Source organism: Poromitra crassiceps, assembly GCF_964638095.1.
Source record: "Poromitra crassiceps genome assembly, chromosome: 1".
Lineage (NCBI taxonomy): Eukaryota > Metazoa > Chordata > Actinopteri > Beryciformes > Melamphaidae > Poromitra > Poromitra crassiceps.
In genome coordinates, this window is record NC_139623.1 from 67,817,788 (window position 1) to 67,835,286 (window position 17,499).

The 17,499-nt window shown below is 47.9% G+C and overlaps 1 protein-coding gene across 1 annotated transcript in view; it reads right to left on the reverse strand.

Annotated features, from left to right (window-relative positions):
- afap1l1b (actin filament associated protein 1-like 1b) overlaps window positions 1–17,499 on the reverse strand; it is a 125,103-nt gene that overhangs the window by 27,326 nt on the left and 80,278 nt on the right. The window contains exons 10-11 of the mRNA XM_083649832.1: window positions 6,506–6,661; window positions 3,842–4,056 (exon numbers count right to left, since the gene is read on the reverse strand). Of these exons, the coding sequence (XP_083505958.1) occupies window positions 3,842–4,056; window positions 6,506–6,661 (371 nt within the window). The remainder of the gene's footprint in view (window positions 1–3,841; window positions 4,057–6,505; window positions 6,662–17,499) is intronic.

A 17,499-nucleotide genomic window follows, 5' to 3' on the forward strand; every position in this document is an offset into this window, starting at 1 on the left:
TGAAAAGGAGGCGGTCTACACACGATCAGCCCGCCTCTCAGCCAATCCTGTGATTACATCACAGACAGCCAGAACGAGCCACTCCACCTTCTCTCCTACCTCCTCCTCTCTCTCTCACACACGCCCACACACACACACACACACACATACACACACACACACACACACACACACACACACACAAGTGCTAATTAACACCCACATACTCACATACCCACACACCCAGGCCTGCCAGCCAGGCAGACTTAAAGCACACACACACACACACACACACACACACAATTGATAATGTTTGTTCACATTAGGTATTAGCTATAGATGTGGTAGAGTATTAGTCATAAAAGTAAATGTGATGAACTGATATTTTAATCATTATGTTAATGTCAATTGATATTGTGATTTATTAAATCTTTTTATTACATAATGCTATGAATCTTGGTGGTTATTCATGAGGTATTTTATCTGTGGAAATCTGTGACAGAAGCTTACGAACTTTGACCTTCAATTAACTGTACAATGTACACTGTATCATTATGAGACTGATATGACAATTTGGTTTGGTGTCTAAACAAGTCATAACTTGACTTTTAGACAGGTCTGTAGCCTTAACTACAGTGGTGCCCCGAATCTTACAGAGAATACAATATTTTCTGTCAAATCTAATAAATTTATGAATATTAATAATTCATAATTATTAATAATCATATTTCATAACCAAACCAGCTCCTGCGAGCACAACAGGGCCCAGGACTGAGCCCTGGGGGACACCAGTGGTAAGAGGGCAGGATCTGGAGACGGACCCTCTCCATAAGACCTGGTATGAGCGGTTCGAGAGATAGGAAGCAAACCAGGATAGTGCAGAACCTGAAATGCCGAGGTCAGACAGAGTGGAAAGAAGGATTTGGTGATTGACTGTATCGAAGGCAGCAGACAGGTCAAGGAGGACAAGGACAGAGGAGAGGGATGAGGCCTTAGCAGTGTGAAGGGCCTCTGTGACAGCAAGAAGAGCTGTCTCAGTGGAGTGCGAAGCCTTGAAACCGGACTGCAGAGGGTCCAAGAGGTCATTCTGGGAGAGATAGAGAGAAAGTTGTTCGGACGCTGCTCGTTCAAGGGTTTTGGAAAGGAATGAGAGAAGAGAGACAGGTCTGTAGTTCTGAATAGCAGTAGGGTCAAGGGAGGGTTTCTTAAGCAGAGGCTTGACTCTTGCAGCCTTTAGATCAGGCGGAACAAGACCAGAGGACAGAGAGGAGTTTATGAAGGTAGTGAGGAAGGGAGATATGTCCGGTGAGATGGTTTGGAGGAGAGAGGAAGGGATGGGATCGAGGGGGCAGTAAGTGGCTCGGTTCGAGCTGATGAGTTTAAGCACCTCAACGGGAGAGAGGGGGGAGAAGGAAGGAAATCCAGGGACAGCGGGCCGAGGAGCAGGATTGGAGTCGGGAGTGTTAGTGAGGGTGCTTGGAGGATGGAAGGAGGAGCTGATGTCATCCACCTTTTTAGTAAAGAAGGTTACAAAATCATCAGCAGAGAGGGAGGAGGGAGGGGGGGGAGGGTTGAGGAGCGTAGAGAAGGTGGAGAACAGTTTACTGGGGTTGGATGCAGAGGACTGGATTTCAGAGATGAAGAAGGAGGTTTTTGCTTTGGAGACAGCAGAGGTGAAGTTGGAGTGGATAAGATGGTAGGAAGAGAGGTCTTCAGGGTGGTGTGATTTTCTCCATTTTCTCTCAGCTGCCCGAAGCTCTGTTTGATGAGTTCGCAGAGTTTCGGTTAGCCAGGGAGCAGGGGGAGAGGATCGGGCAGGTTTAGTGGTGAGAGGGCAGAGAGAATCAAGAGCAGAGGAGAGAGAGGATAGAAGAGCGGTGGAAGCCTCGTCAGCGGACAGGAGAGCAAACTGCTCGGCTGAGGGAAGCAAGGAGAGGACGGTAGAAGAGAGGGAGTCAGGTGAGAGAGTTTTTAGGTGGCGTCGGGTGGTGATAGAGTGAGGGGGTGATGGGAGGGAGGAGGGGATGGGGATGGGAAGAGAGAAGGTGATAAAGTGGTGGTCAGATACAGGAAGAGGGGTCACAGTGAGGTTAAAGGTGGAGCAGGATCTGGTGAAGACCAGGTCAAGCACATTTCCTGCTTTGTGAGTAGGAGGAGATTGAGAGAGGTAGAGGTCAAAGGATGAGAAGAAGTTAAGGAAAGGGAGAGAATTTAAGGTTACTGGCTGGATGTTGAAATCACCCAGCAGGATGAGTGGAGTACCATCCTCAGGAAAGAAAGAGAGAAGGGTGTCCAGCTCGTCCAGAAAGTCGCCTAGTGGACCAGGCGGGCGGTAGATTACCACAATGTTGAGTTTGATGGGTAGGGATATGGCAACTGCATGGGACCCAAAAGATGAGATAGACAGATGAGAGAGAGAGGTGACAGTGTAGGTCCATTTGGGAGAGATGAGGAGACCAGTGCCTCCACCACGGCCAGAGGGCCTGGGTGTGTGCAAAAAGGAGTAAGCAGCAGAGAGGGCGGCAGGAGTAGCAGTGTTTTCTGGGATGATCCAGGTCTCTGTGAGAGCTAGGAAGTGGAGGGTTTGAGATAGAGCATGAGCCGAGATGGTCTCAGTTTTCTTAACCGCCGACTGACAGTTCCAGAGACCTCCGGCAATGGTAAAAGAAGTAGTTGTGCGTTTAGGGTAGGAAAGATTACCAGGGATACTACACCTGAAGCTGCCGTTTCTACGGCGTCTGTGGGCTGAAGCTACAACAGGGATGGGGAGAAAACACATAGTTAGGAAGAGGAGTAGTTATAATAAGAAGGGAGAATAAGAGAAGTAGAAAAAGCCTATGCTCAGGCCTCCCTGCGACGGACTCCCGCAGAAAGACTCCCCGCAGAAAGACTCCCTCCCTCTGTATTTCACATTCTATTCTCTTCCAAAGTTGAAGTTTGCCACTACTGTTGGGGCAGCTGATAACGGCACAGCTTCTTCCCGATTTCCTAGGCATCGTTGTCAAAAGTAACATTGAATAAAATGTAAATGTAGAAAAATATAAGGCTACACTCGAGGACAGCTTGCATTCAAACGCGCGCGCCATGTATTTCCCCCTGGAGCCACCGCAGTAATGGCAGCTTGTTTACATCTGCGACTTCGCAGGATTCGTGTATACTGCAACGTGCCACCCAAAGGCTCAAAGGCTTCCTCGGATTGGTGTGCAGATGACCAGATCGGCTCGCAGATTGGCATGCAAATACGACTGGACATGTAGGCTCTACGGGGTGGGGCTAGCGCTGGCTCAAAAAGAAAATTGGGAAAAAAATCCTGGAAGTGCAAAGAGGACACTTTTGGCCAAGATGTAAACAAACTGGCATTTGAGGGGTTACAATTCTGAGTAAGAATGAAATGTTGGTACCTATAAGTTACCAATGAGTAAGAAAAAGAAAAAAGAAAAATTAAATTTTCACACAAAAAAGCACACTAAACATTTTCTGTCCTCAACCAGACTGATGTAACAACCAAACTAACCAGATACAAGGGTTATGAATGAAATGTAAGGTATTTAGAGAGGGAAAGACTCCCTCTATCTTGTTACTGCAGTCAAAGGGGTTGGCTCTCCAGCTCAGACAAGTTGCTGGCAGGGGTTTATCGGCTCATTTGGAAACAGCCTCTCAGAGCCAATCAAGGCTCTTTTTGAGACCTTTTTGAGGGAATTGATCATTTTTATTTTTATTCGGTGAAACAAAAGATAGCCTATGTCTCGCGTGACTGACTAGGGGAGTAGTCGATAACTACTAAAATGCAGTAGTGGTGAACGGCCTACAGGCTACACATCTGCCTATTCCTCTTCCGCCCAGTGGAGGTCTCCCTCCGCACCTCTAAAGCCACCAGTTGGCTGCCCGCCTGCAGGATACGGATGGAGAAGGGCTGTTTGGGTCCGAGTCCCCCTGTCACCATCTCTGCCCCCCTGAGCGGCACCATGATGACCGGGGGCCGCCGGTCCCCAGGGTCCTTCTGGAGGTACAGGCTCCCACCGCGCACCACGCACCAACGCTCCTTCCAACAGCCGCTCAGGCACACGCTCAGGTAGCCTGAGGGGAAGGGATATATAGAGAGAGAGAATGGGAAGAATACACAACCTGAACTAGGTGGACGGGAAAAAACAAGTTTATATACCAGGTTAATTATAGTTTAGTTTACTAGATTCGAAGTCTAGTTTGGTGGGACTCTAGCCCTGGGTTGTGTGTGTAAGGTCTGTGTGTGTTTTGGGCATAACAGCCAGACTTAACTCATTCTCCGCCATAGACGCAACATTGCGTTATTTCAGAATCAAGCACGCTTCCCCGCCATTGACGCAGATACGATAGATAGCGCTCTTGGCCACATTTGAAGTGATTACCATACTCGTCTAGTCCTCTGCCAGCCAGAGTTTGCCCCCACAAAACCAGTCAGCGTTCTCAGCATGGATCTGCCTTCATGGAGGAAGCTCAAAACACATCCAGCCCGGTGCCTCAAAGCACGGTACAAGGAGTTGTTTCCCCCAGGCTGGACGCATTGTCACACGCGCTCTTGACAGTCACTCAACACGGAAAGATTTCTTTCACAATAAACTGGTAAACGCACACCAATCGCAGCTTGTGTCAGTTAGATCAGTCACCCACTTTGAGAAACCCTTGCATAGCCGTCAAATATGCTCCCAGACCTCCACACATCGAGTAGTCAAGTCAAGTCAAGTCAAGTCAAGTCAAGTTTATTTATATAGCCCTAATTCACAAGCATGTCTCAGAGGGCTTCACAGAGAATATGTCTAGGTAATTCTAGCTGACACAACAGTAGCAAATTACAGAATAAAGATAACACTTTGAACAATTGATAGAGAAATAGAGAAAATATAGAAATATAGGAGAAAGCAGAGGAGAGAGCAGGAGAAGGGAGGAGAGCAGGGGGAATGGTAGAGAGTGATGGGGTGGGGAGGGAATGGGAAATGTAGGAGGGTATAGGAGGTGGGGAAGGAGCAAGAGGAGAGCGCAGGAGAGGGGAAGGGGGGGGAGCGGCGGTGTGTGGGGGAGAAGAGAGCAGGGGGAGGGAAGAGGTGGGGAGAGAATGGGAAATGTGGGAGAGGAGAGAGCGTATGGAAGAGTATGGGAGTATAGAGAGAGTATGGGAGACTGTATAGAGAGAACAGGGAAAGGAGGGCTAGCTGACACAACGGACCAGGAAGCACCAGCTTCTCACGGAGAAGATGAGTGTGACCCGCCCCGGTGCGCTCTCTGTGAATGCCCCACCCGCTTTGCTGCACAAAAAGGCAGTTTCCTCAGCTTTCTGGTGAGAGACTCACGGTGTCAGTGAAAACAACCCACATTAGTGATGGGAATTACGGCTCTTTGAAGGGAGCCGGATCTTATGGCTCTGTTCCTTTTCCGAGAGCCGTTCAAAATAGCGGCAACAATACTGTTTATCTGTGAAATCACTACAATGATACAGTACGATTTGGATCAGATTTGATCTTAGACCCACCACTATTTCATTTAGCATCTCTGTGGACTGCAGCAGCATTAAATTACTCATACAGTAGTTCCAGACCTAATGTCAATGATCTGCATTGTAAACATGACACAAGGTGACACCATATCCATCTGCTTAGTCAATGAATTTACTTCTATGAAATGTGTTGTGTAAATAAAGTTGGCTTTCCTTGAATGCAATTCATGCAACACTTCGCTGCCCAGAAAGTCGGCAGATGCACTCCGCGGCGTAGCCCGTTTTGATATTAAGCTGAGTCCGCCCACCATACGTTGTGGAAAATCACTGAAAATGCTCACAAACCCTGGCGGTGGCTGGTGACTTTTTATTTGGAACTCTGGCGGAGAATGAGTTAATACCATGTAACAGCCTGACCTACATTAAAACCACGTAACAGCCTGACCTACATTAAAACCACGTAACAGCCTGACCTAAAACCACGTCACAGCCAGATCTAAAACCCACATAACAGGCAGACATAAAACCATATAACAGCCTGACCTAAAACCACGTAACAGCCAGATGTAAAACCACGTAAGGGCCAGACATAAAACCACGTAAGAGGCAGACGTAAAACCACGTAACAGCCAGACGTAAAATCACATACGAGCCAGACCTTAAACCATGTAACAGCCTGGGCCCGGGCCACATGGTATCGACTGGCCGGCCGACGTCACGATAGTGACATCGGGCGTGATACAAAATGTGATGCAAATTGTGACTGACAACACCCGCCCGCCCCGCCCACCTAGGCAATTTACTATGCTGCATATAACTAGGGTGGAGACTTTGGAGATGATGTGCCATGGCTGCAGTTATGGAAATCGCCGTTATTAGATTCCGTGTCCACTTCTCTACTCACCTTATAATGAGGTGAAACTGCTAATTATCTGGCATGAATTACCAAACCGACAAACTAGGTGAACATGAAAAATCTATTGATCTATCAGCTGTCAGTCAGTCAATCAGTCAATCAATCAATCAAACAGTCACTTAATCCATCCCAGTCCCCCTCACCACAGCGTGGGTTGGCATGGTGACCGGCAGAGGAGGGGGGGTCTCCCGGTAGGGGGGGTTTCCGTTTGGAGAAAGTGATGATGCGGTTGATCTTCTTCCCGGCTGCTCGGCTCATCGACCCCGTCAGCTCCGAGAACGCTCCACGCTTCCCCTTGTCTGGAAACAAACACACCCTGCTCAGACCAATTAACATGTGTACCCCGTGGCACAATTCAAACGGGATACAAAAAGTAACGTTATTTCTCCGTTCACAACCATTAGTATTTTTCACACGCTGGTACAGGGAGAAAACCAGGAAGTAATGGTTCACTTTCCCAGGGAGCACAAAACGTTTTTTCAACGTTGATTTTTAGTTTAAATCTGGGTGATATTGAGTTTGAACGTCTAAGACCTAATTTCACCCTCTTTTCAACCGGCTAAAATGCGATACAACGTCAACGTGTCAAAAAACACAATTTGGTTATTGTTAAAACATTTGTTGTAGGTTGAAATAGAGACAATATTGATAGTGTGTGAATTGCCATTTGTCCAATTTATTGTGTAACTGAGAGTTGAAATCTGGTCTACACGAACACTACATTTCAATGCATTTTATGTCACATGAAATATCATACATATGGGGCTATATAGGCTATGTGGTGGCAGCAAAAAGCTTCCAGGACACAACTATGGTTAATAGTTGAGCGCAATACTATAAAATAATGAATTTAGTTCCTGCAGCAACGCGCATGCGCAAGTACTTAGTCGCTAGCTACTGGTCTAGTCAGTCACAGCCTGCCAAAACCTCTGTGAGCTACCTGGGTTGCCTCCTAGATAGTAGCCTGGGTGGCCAAACCATGGTTCTAAAAACCATAAGCAAGGTTAATGGCTCCCTCTTGAGGCCAGGGCGGTTCATTTGGTCCACAATATATGTAATAACAGGGCCCCTGAGTATCTCAAGGATCATTTTCAAAGGAGTGGTGACACTCATGCTCACCAAACTAGAGCCAGATCTCTGCCTGCACAGGTTCAAAACCAACATGGGCAAATGTTCTTTTAGGTACAGTGGAGCTGTCACCTGGAGCATGCTAGCTCTCCTGATCAAGACTACTACCAGTCAGCTCTCTTTTAAAATGAAGGTCAAATCCTGGCTCTTAAAAAATGTCACAGCCTAGTTGCACTTATGTCTTGGTATTCCTTTATTTATTTTATAGTATTTTATGTATCTTTTTACTTTTAGTACTCCTTTATTTATTTTATAGTATTTTATGTATCTTATTACTTTTAGTATTTTAGCATTGTTTTAGTATTTCAGCATTGTATAGTAGTTTCTATAGTTTTATCATTCTCTGTACCTATGCCTGTTCCTTGTTGTTTTGTATTGTCTGTTCAAGACCAAGGACCACAATGGGAATATGTCTTTGACTTCATTGTGTTTTTATCCTTGATAGTGTTTCCGAGATGCATGTCCTCTGTTCCATGTTCCTTGTTACCAAACATAAAATAAAATCAATCAATCAATCAACCCGTCGTTTCAGCATATCAAGGCGCAGTTATCCTCCACGGAATCACGGTGGATGACACCAAGTGTTACCATGTAGAAGGTGGGAAGGTGCGGCGGCCGCCGTAGCTGCTGTGTCAGATCACCGGAGGGGTGATGATGGACTGTGTTATTATCACCGCCGTTTTGGAGCCAAGGGAACAGGGAACCAGGGAAATGTAAGAGCCGGTGCTCATTAGCTGTGAGCGCTGGTGGTGCCAATAAGCTGCTGTTCATTGGAGACACGTTGTCCGGCAGGCGGCTGCTGGTGCATTCCCAGCGCCGTATCCGGCCTGCATCGGCCGCGGATGCTTTGGGAGAGGGACATGGGCCACCGCTGGACACCCCTAATGGCACTCCCATCCGCACCAGGTTTGTGACTGTGTGTTTAAATGGACATCAGTTTGGTTGGGACTTTGTTATGGCCTCTGTTTTAGTGCCTATACTGGGCGTGGATTTTTTTTGTGTGCTCACAGACTGTTAGTGGACCTTCGCGAACCGTCGTCTGATTGATGCAGTTTCTTTTGCTACATACCCATGCACACTGGGGGGGGGGGGGGGGGCAGGGCCGCTGGCCCTTGCCAACATGCTCGCCGCAGGGGACGTGTACCAGCGCCTCCTCGCTGGGTTCCCGGCCCTGACTGTCCCTACCTTCTTTGCCACCGTCGCTAAACATGGACCGGAACATTTCATCACCACTGTCGGCCCACCGGTTTTCACGCGAGCACGCCGTCTTGATGCCGCTAAGCTGGCGATTGCCAAGGAGGAGTTCCCCACAATGGAACGACTCGTCATGCGTCGCACCAACAGCCCGTAGGTCTCCCCTCTTCACATGGTCCCCAAGGCTGATGGGAGTTGGCGGCCCTGCGGTGATTTCCGTCGCCTTAATAATGTTACCACTCATGACCGGTATCCTGTCCCACACATCCAGGACTTCTCTGTCCACCTGGTGGGGGCCACCACCTTTTCTAAAGTGGATTTGGTACGTGGCTACCATCAGGTAGTGAGGTGGTGAGGGTGGGCAACCTCACCTCCTCCCCACTGACCATCAGCATAGGAGCGCCCCATGGGTGCGTCTCCAGCCCCTTCTGGTACGACCTCTACACCCACGACTGCGTGGCGACTCAAACTTCGAACACCATCGTGAAGTTTGCAGACGACACAGCAGTCGTGGGGCTGATCTCGGGGGGCGACGAGACGGCCTACAGAGAGGAGGTGGGGGCCCTGGAACAATGGTGCCAGGACAACCACCTCTCTCTGAACGTCTCCAAGACCAAGGAGATCATTGTAGACTACAGGAGGGGGGGGGGCGCACCCCCCCCCAATCACCATCAACGGCACAGTGGTGGAAAGGGTGGACAGCTTCAAGTACCTGGGAGTCAACATCCACCAGGACCTGACTTGGGCCGGTCACACCGCCACTGTTGTCAAAAAGGCCCAAAAAGGCCCTACACGGACTCAGGCGCCTGAAGAAATTTGGGCTAAGGCCAGAAATCCTTAGGGACTTCTACAGAGGCACCATTGAAAGCCTGCTGACTGGCTGCTTCACCACCTGGTACGGGAACTGTACCACCATGGACCGCAGGGCGCTACGGAGAGTGAGACGCGTGGCCCAGCACGTAACAGGATGTGAGTTGCCAGAACTGCATGAACTGTATAACCAGCGGTGCCTCAGGAGGTCCCTGAAGATCATCAAAGACACAAACCATCCCCACAACAGCCTGTTCTCCCTGTTACCCTCAGGGAGGAGATACAGGGTTCCAAAAGCACGCACAAATCGCTTGAGGAACAGTTTCTTCCCGCAGGCCACGAGACTCCTTAACATACACAAATAGTGTAGTAGCCGTACTGTACCGTACTGTAGCTGCTACCATTACGTATGTCTAATGTTTAATTGTATGTTTAATAAGGTATATGCTATTTGCACCTGTATGTCAAATACGTCAAATTTAAAATGTGTAAGCACGTCTAAAGTATGCACATGACATGTGCACATATGTGCAGTGAATATGCCACTGTCTCTGACTTGTCTTATCACTATACTGCCTTATTGCTTGTTGTGTCTCTTGTTGTTTTTGCACTCATATGCCCTGTTATATATGTTGTAAATGGAGTCCACAGCACAAGAATTTCACACGTGATACTTGTACCATGGAGTGACAATAAAAATCTTGAATCTTGAATCTTGAAGGTACCGGTTCATCAGCAGGACGTATCCAAGACCGCCGTTATTACGCCTTTTGGACTTTTTGAGTTCCTGAGGATGCCGTTCGGGCTTAAAGGGGTGGTGCAAACATTCCAGTGGCTAATGGACTCTGTTCTGCAAGGTATGCCGTTCCTGTTCATGTACTTGGATGACATCCTGGTGGCCAGCACCTCTGCCGAGGAGCGGGCTCAACGACTATGGACTGATTGTGAACCCGGCCAAATGTCAGTTCGGCCTGCCGGCAATTGATTTCCTTGGCCACCGTGTCTCTCCGCAGGGGGCTGTGCCTCTGCCCGCCAAGGTGGAGGTGATCGTTGCGTTCTCATCACCATCAAGACCCTGCAGGAGTTCCTCGGCATGATAAAATTTTACAATCGCTTCATTCCACGGGCAGCTCACCTGATGCGCCCCCTGTACGAGGCGCTGAAGGGCAGGAAGGACAACCAGGACGTGGACTGGTCCCCAGAGAGGGTCCAGGCATTTGAGGATGCCAAGGCAGCGCCGCCATGCTGGGGCACCCGTCCCCTGCTGTTCCTGTAGCCCTAACAAATGATGCCTCGGATTACGCAGTGGGGGCGGTGTGCGAGCAGTGGGTGGCCGGCGCCTGGCAGCCTCTCGCCTTTTTCAGCAGGAAGCTTTGTGACAACGAGAGAAGGTAAAGCACGTTCGACAGGGAGCTCCTGGCACTTTATCTCACCACGCGTCACTTCAGGTTCCTGCTGGAGGGCCGGGAGTTCACCGCCTTCGTGGAACACAAGCCCCTTACCTTTGCCATCGCCAAAACCACAGAACCGTGGTCAGCGCGGCAGCAGCGCCAACTCTCGACCATCTCGGAGCTCACCACGGACATTAAGCATGTGGCCGGTAACGACAACCTGGTGGTTGACTGCCTCTACCGGGCGCACGTCAGCGCCGTGCACCTGGGAGTGGATTATGCTGCCATGGCCGCTGACCAGCTCGCGGATTCGGCCATGCAGGAATTCAGGACGGCCACACAGGACTGCGGCTGGAGGATGTGGCGTTTCATTACAGTGGGGCCACGCTCCTCTTTGATGTCTCCACCGGCCGACCCCGCCCCATGGTCGTCACCGGCTGGCGCCATCGCGTTTTCAACGCCATTCATGCCCTTTCGCACCCAGGGGTGAAGGCGTCAGTCAAGCTGGTGGGGGCCAAGTTCGTCTGGCCGGGCCTCAGGAAGGACGTCAAAGCCTGGGCTGCCTCGTGTGTGGCGTGCCAGCGGGCAAAGATACACGTCACACTAAAGCCCCCCTGGAGCCGTTTCTTGTCCCGGAGAGACGTTTTGACGTGGACTTGGTGGGACCTGGTGGGCCCGCTGCCCCCGTCCCACAGATTCACTCACCTCCTCACCATGGTGGACAGGACCACCAGGTGGCCGGAGGCTGTTCCGCTGTCGTCTACCACGTCTGCAGAGGTGGCCCGGGCGTTCATCTCTGCCTGGGTGGCCCATTTTGGCACGCCATCTGACCCGACTGCCGATAGGGGCACCCAGTTCACCTCTGGGCTGTGGAGCGCCGTGGCTGAGGGCCTGGGGGTGAAACTCCACCGCACCACGGCGTACAACCCGCAGCCGAACGGACTATGTGAGTGGTTTCACCGTACCATGAAGGCCGCTCTCCGGGCCACTCTGACAGACAGAAACTGGATTGATCGCCTGCCGTCATGTTGGGCCCGCGCGCTGCCCCGAAAGAAGACCTGCAGTCCTCTTCTGCCGAGCTCGTCCTTGCTCAGCCACTGAGGGCCCCCAGGGGAGTTCCTCCTGGATGCTTCGGTCCCCTGGTCTGCTGCAGCTCATCGGTCCGTCTCCTGGGACGCGATGGCGCCTTCGCCCCTGTTCCCGCGCATCACTGCCTTCCCAAGTCCTACGTTCCAAAGGACCATGCTGTCTGCCAGCTATGTGTTCATCCGCCACTCCAGTCTCCATATGACAGGCCCTTCCGAGTCCTGGAAAGCAGGGCCCAAGAACTTTGTCGTGGACATGGGGGCGGGGAAGCAGGAGCGGGTTTCATTGGACCGCCTTAAGCCTGCTCACGTGGCACTGGATGAGCCGGTAGAGCTGGCTCAGCCCCATCAGTCCCATCTCTGCCCCCGCTCCCTGCCTTACCCCAGTTTCCACCTCTGCTGTTGTTGGAAGTCTGCAAGTAAAGAGAGACTCTATACGCATGGCTGCTCGTCTCATTTTATATCGACTTCCACAATATTGTCTGAGCCAGGCCCGGTTCTACGGGGGTGCGAAAGCACGCATTGCACCCTTATTTTAATTGTCTGCATGCTCAGTTGAAAAGTAAAAAAAATAAAAAAATTGTGCAGTTGCACACTTACTGTTTAAACTTGAATTATAATTGTCGTTTTTCTTCGTTCTTTGATGTGAATTTATGGCTTTTTGGCACCAATATGTAACCTTTTAAGGTTGAGATAATTGTATTATCATTATATGGTCCAAATATTTCAGTAAAGCACTTGAAACACTTGAAATATTCTTGCTTGGGTGGTATCATTCTACTTGAAATGATGGTAAAATGTATTATTTTTTAGTAAAATAACATGTCAAATTTTTCGGGCGGCCGGCCTTCGGCCGGGCAGCTGCACCGCTTCCTATCTAGGATGCATCCCTACTCATCTTGTTCTGGAACCGGCCCTGGTCTGAGCACAGAGCAAGCAGTTATACACACCAACACCTCTGCTGCTCTCTATGCATGAATGTTGACCTACGTAGGTTCTGACCTGGGGCAGGGCTTAGAAAAGGTCAGTTGTATATAAAATAACAAAGAAAGAAAAATGCTGCACAAAGCCTTTCAAAACTGAATAAAAATGTATTTAATTTAATTTCATCTATGCATTTTTGTTTCAATATTTTATGTTGCAATTTTCAGAACATGGAGAACAAAAACAAAAAAACATACATAACATAAACATTTCAATGTTACAGCGTGGTGCTACCAACCGCGTCAAGTGCTTATGTGCTCGTAAGAGATGTGTGTGGGATCCCACGCAAGGGGTCCATGAAAAGTCAGCTGGGCGAGTTACTTGTCGCTTTTAACATCGTCTAAGTAGACTAGAAACTGGTCCCAGATAGTTGAGAATTTCCTAAGTGAATTGGTCCTCAGGAACTGGAGTCTCTCCATACGTATAACCGAGACCATGTCCGTCAGCCGCAGCTGAAAAGAAGGTGGATAGGGGACTTCCACTCCTTCAGAATGAGTCTCTTGATAGTTGTCCCCTGCGTCAGAGACTGTTGTACAGGCATAAGGAGGAGCAGAGAGCATTCCGAGCAGCCGAAGATGGCGAGTTCCGCCTCCAGCTGAAGGGTTATTTTATAGGCCTTAGAGCAGCGTTTCTCAACTGGTGGGTCGCGACCCAAAGGTGGGTCGCGGGGCCGTTTTGATTGGGTCGTGGACATTGGCCAATTTTTTTTTTTTTTTTTTCATATTTCATTTGAGTTAAATTCAGATTATTGAAACTGGATTAGCCTGACCAGTTTTACTTGTTTAACAAGCTGAAGCATATGCTCTGCCTGTAATTCAAGAGAAGTCTGCCTTTTCATTTCATATTTAATTTTAGTTAAATTCAGATGATTGAAACTGGATTAGCATGGCCCCAGTTTAATAAAAAGTTATGACCAGTTAACTAAAAAGCATATAGCCTGCCTGTGATTCAATAAAAGTCTGCCTTTTTATTGCATATTAGTTAAATTCAGACTATTGAAACTGGATTAGCATGACCAGGTTAATCAGGCATGTAATTCAAGTCTGCCTTTTATTTCATATTTCATACAGTTCAAATAAGACTTTCTGAGCATGACCAGTTTGACTTAAAAACATATAGGCCTGTAATTCAAGTCTGCCTTATTTAAATTGGTTTTTAGCCCTAGTTGCACTTCTGTTGCACTTTTTTGTTCATTTGAGGTTTATAACAGTGCATGAAGGCATTGTGTATTAAATTAATGTGCTATTTTTTGTGCAATACATTTGAGTGGTTTAAAAAAAATCTGAAATTTGGGTCGCGACTTCATGACAAGGAAAATAGTGGGTCCTGAGGCTACACCAGTTGAGAACCACTGCCTTAGAGTACCTATCAAATATTTTGTCCCAGAATCCAGATAGTGAAGGGCAAAAACCAAAAAGCATGGGATAGTGTACCCTCTAACACCTGACACCTATCACATAGTGGTGAGACGGAGGGGTAGATCTTGTGCAACCTAGACTTGGAATAATGAAGACGATGAGTGACTTTAAATTGCATCAGCTGGTGTCTACTGTTAATTGAGCAGAGTTGGTCATCGATGCATTTTAGACATTTAGCTAATCCCTGAAGTGTGTTTGCATACACACACTGAATCACACACACTACTTCCTATGATGTCAGTGGGAGACAATCGCAGGAAGAAGACAGGAAGGATGTCATATCTGCTCGCGCCTCACTTCCTGTTTCTCCCTCTTTCTCTCATGTCAGATCCCCTCAGCCAGTAAACAGTCTCTCTGTGTGTGTGTGTGTGTGTGTGTGTGTGTGTGTGTGTGTGTGTGTGTGTGTGAGATCCCCTCAGCCAGTAAACACGTACGTACAGTACGTACAGTATGTATGTATGTATGTATGCAGTGTTGTGCAAGCTCACACTTCACAAGAGCTCGCTCAAAGTTCAGCTCATGCAGATAGCTCATATTTTTAACTTTGAGCTATAGCTCACAGTCCCAAAAATTGAGCAGCTCAGTTCATTTCAAGCTCACTTCTTGTTTACCCCGAGAAAAGGCACAGCACTGAAAACGTAACACGCAATAGCTTTTAAGACGCAATAGCTTTTTAAACACATCTTTATTTTAAAAGATTAATGTAAAATTCAGGGGCTTTTAGCCCAAGCTTGAACAAGAGCAGACATATTTATCTTGCTCTAAAATCAAAAATATACAATTAAAAATACATAGTACATAGCTTTTTCAACACATAGCCTATTCACAACCCCCCCCCAGTCCAGTTATTCACAGGCAGCTTTTTCTATAAATTATAGAACCTATAGATCTATTGTATCTTACTGTATATTGATTTGGTACTTATGGTAAGCTGTATCTTGTATTGCTTCTTGTAATTCCTACAAGGCTATTATATTATTATATTATTATATTATTCTATATTATAGCCTACATCCATGTACAGTGGAATCCACTTATATGATAGCACAGGTGTGGACTCGAATCACATTCACAAATCTAATGACTTATAGACTTGACTTGACAAAATCAACAAAGACTTGTAACTCGACTTGGATTTGAACACCAATGACTCTTGACTTCACTTGGACTTGAGCCTTTTGACTTGAAAAGACCTGGGCCCCTATCGTTGCATCGGCGCAGTTTCTAGGCCGAGCGGCAGGCGCAGATCAAAGCAGTGGGCGTGGAAAGGCGCACTTGATATCGTTGTGCTGGCGCTAGATGCAGCCCAAAGCATTACAACCACGCCTTTTAGGCGTAAAATTATGCACCGTCATGCTCATTGGATAAGTGCAATAAACGAATCGCACGCTTGCCTTTTTAGCTCCAATTCCAGTGATCCCGCAAAACCAGACGAAAGCCAAACGCTCTGCCCCCCCCCCCCTCTCTTCATCCAGCCTGTCTGTCTGCATTATAGGCTATTATTCCATATTATTATGCTTCTCAAACCAATCTAACTGCAGTTTCAATACTGCAAGCATGTAAATACGCTACACTATAGCAAGATCAAAGTGAAAATAATGTACTAAACGCATCAGCTAGAAAAATATAGCCTATTAGATTGGTGAAAGTTTGTCCAGAAAGATATCGTTTTCTCTCCCCTGCTGCAGGTAGAATGATGCACATAAATATACCCTACATTATGTAAAGTCATTGCATAAATGTGTTTTTATTGTAAAACTAAATGTGGAGTAGGGCGAAGTTATTGGAGCGCACATCACAGTATAGCAGATGACAGTAGAAGCTTCCGAAGCGCGTTCCGCTGTCACTTACCTAAATCACGTTAAATCCACACAGGGTATATATAGGCTCAAGAGGACATATATGTTTCACATAGGGTGGTGTTTCATTTCATGTTTTATTTGGTCCAATATTGAAATGTTCGACAATTGCAGGTTGTCTTACCATTACACATTATTTTAGATCTACCTTTTATATCTATTTCGGCTCTATTTAGTAGCGAAATGGAGGACCCAATTGCATGCTGGGAGTGGACATTCACAGGCAGTAAACTTACAACTGCTATTTCCTATGGGAAGCTGGGTGCTGCGTGGCTGCTATGTGTTGTGTCTGTTTGAGCGAGGGAGTCAGAGAGAGAGAGAGAAGGGTGACTCAGAGGCAGAAGAGCACTGGCGCACTGAATACGCCTGGTTTCAGAGAGAGACAGAGAAGGGTGACAGGGGAGAGGCACAAGTGCACTGGCGCAGTGAATAGGCCTGGTTTTCAAAGGCGCAAAGCGCTAAATTTAAGGCAGGTGCCAAGATATCAGTACGCCGAGATTTAAGGCCGACACGCCCACTTTGGCCCATTCTGGGGCTGCGCCACGCCCATTCGGCCTAAAGCGCATTTGGCAGCCTAAAGCCATATTGATATCGTCCCAAAACAGGCGCAAGGCACGTTTTTTTGCGTTTAAGGCCCGTTTTAGCGCCGAAGGCTTGTGGGAGAATAGGGCCCGTGGGGCTCTATTCTCCCACAGGCCATCGGCGCTATTACGGGCCTTAACCGCAAAAAAACGTGCCTTGCGCCTGTTTCGGCAAGATAGCAATAGGCTTTAGGCTGCCAAATGCGCTTTAGGCCGAATGGGCGTGGCGCAGTCCCAAAGTGGGCGTGTCGGCGCTAAATACCAGCCTAGTTATATCTTGGGAGCTGGCCTACATTTAGCGCTTTGGGCTTTTGAAAAGCAGGCCTATTCTTTGCCTTCACTGCTTCTTCTCTGTCACCCTTCTCTCTCTCTCTCTCTGAGTTCCCAGCATGCATTGTGTTTCTTCATTTCGCTACTAAATAGCCACCAAATGAGCCAAAATAGATATAAAAGGTAGTTCTAAATTAATGTGTAATGGTAACACAGCCTGCCATTGTCAACATTTCAATATTGGACCAAATAAAACCTCGAAATGAAAACACCACCCTATGTGAAACATATATGTCCTCCTGGGCATATATATACCCCTTGTCGAGTTAACGTGATTTAGAGAAGTAACAGCGGAACGCGCTTCGGAACGCGCTTCTAATGGCATCTGCTATACTGTGATGTTCCTCCAATAACTTG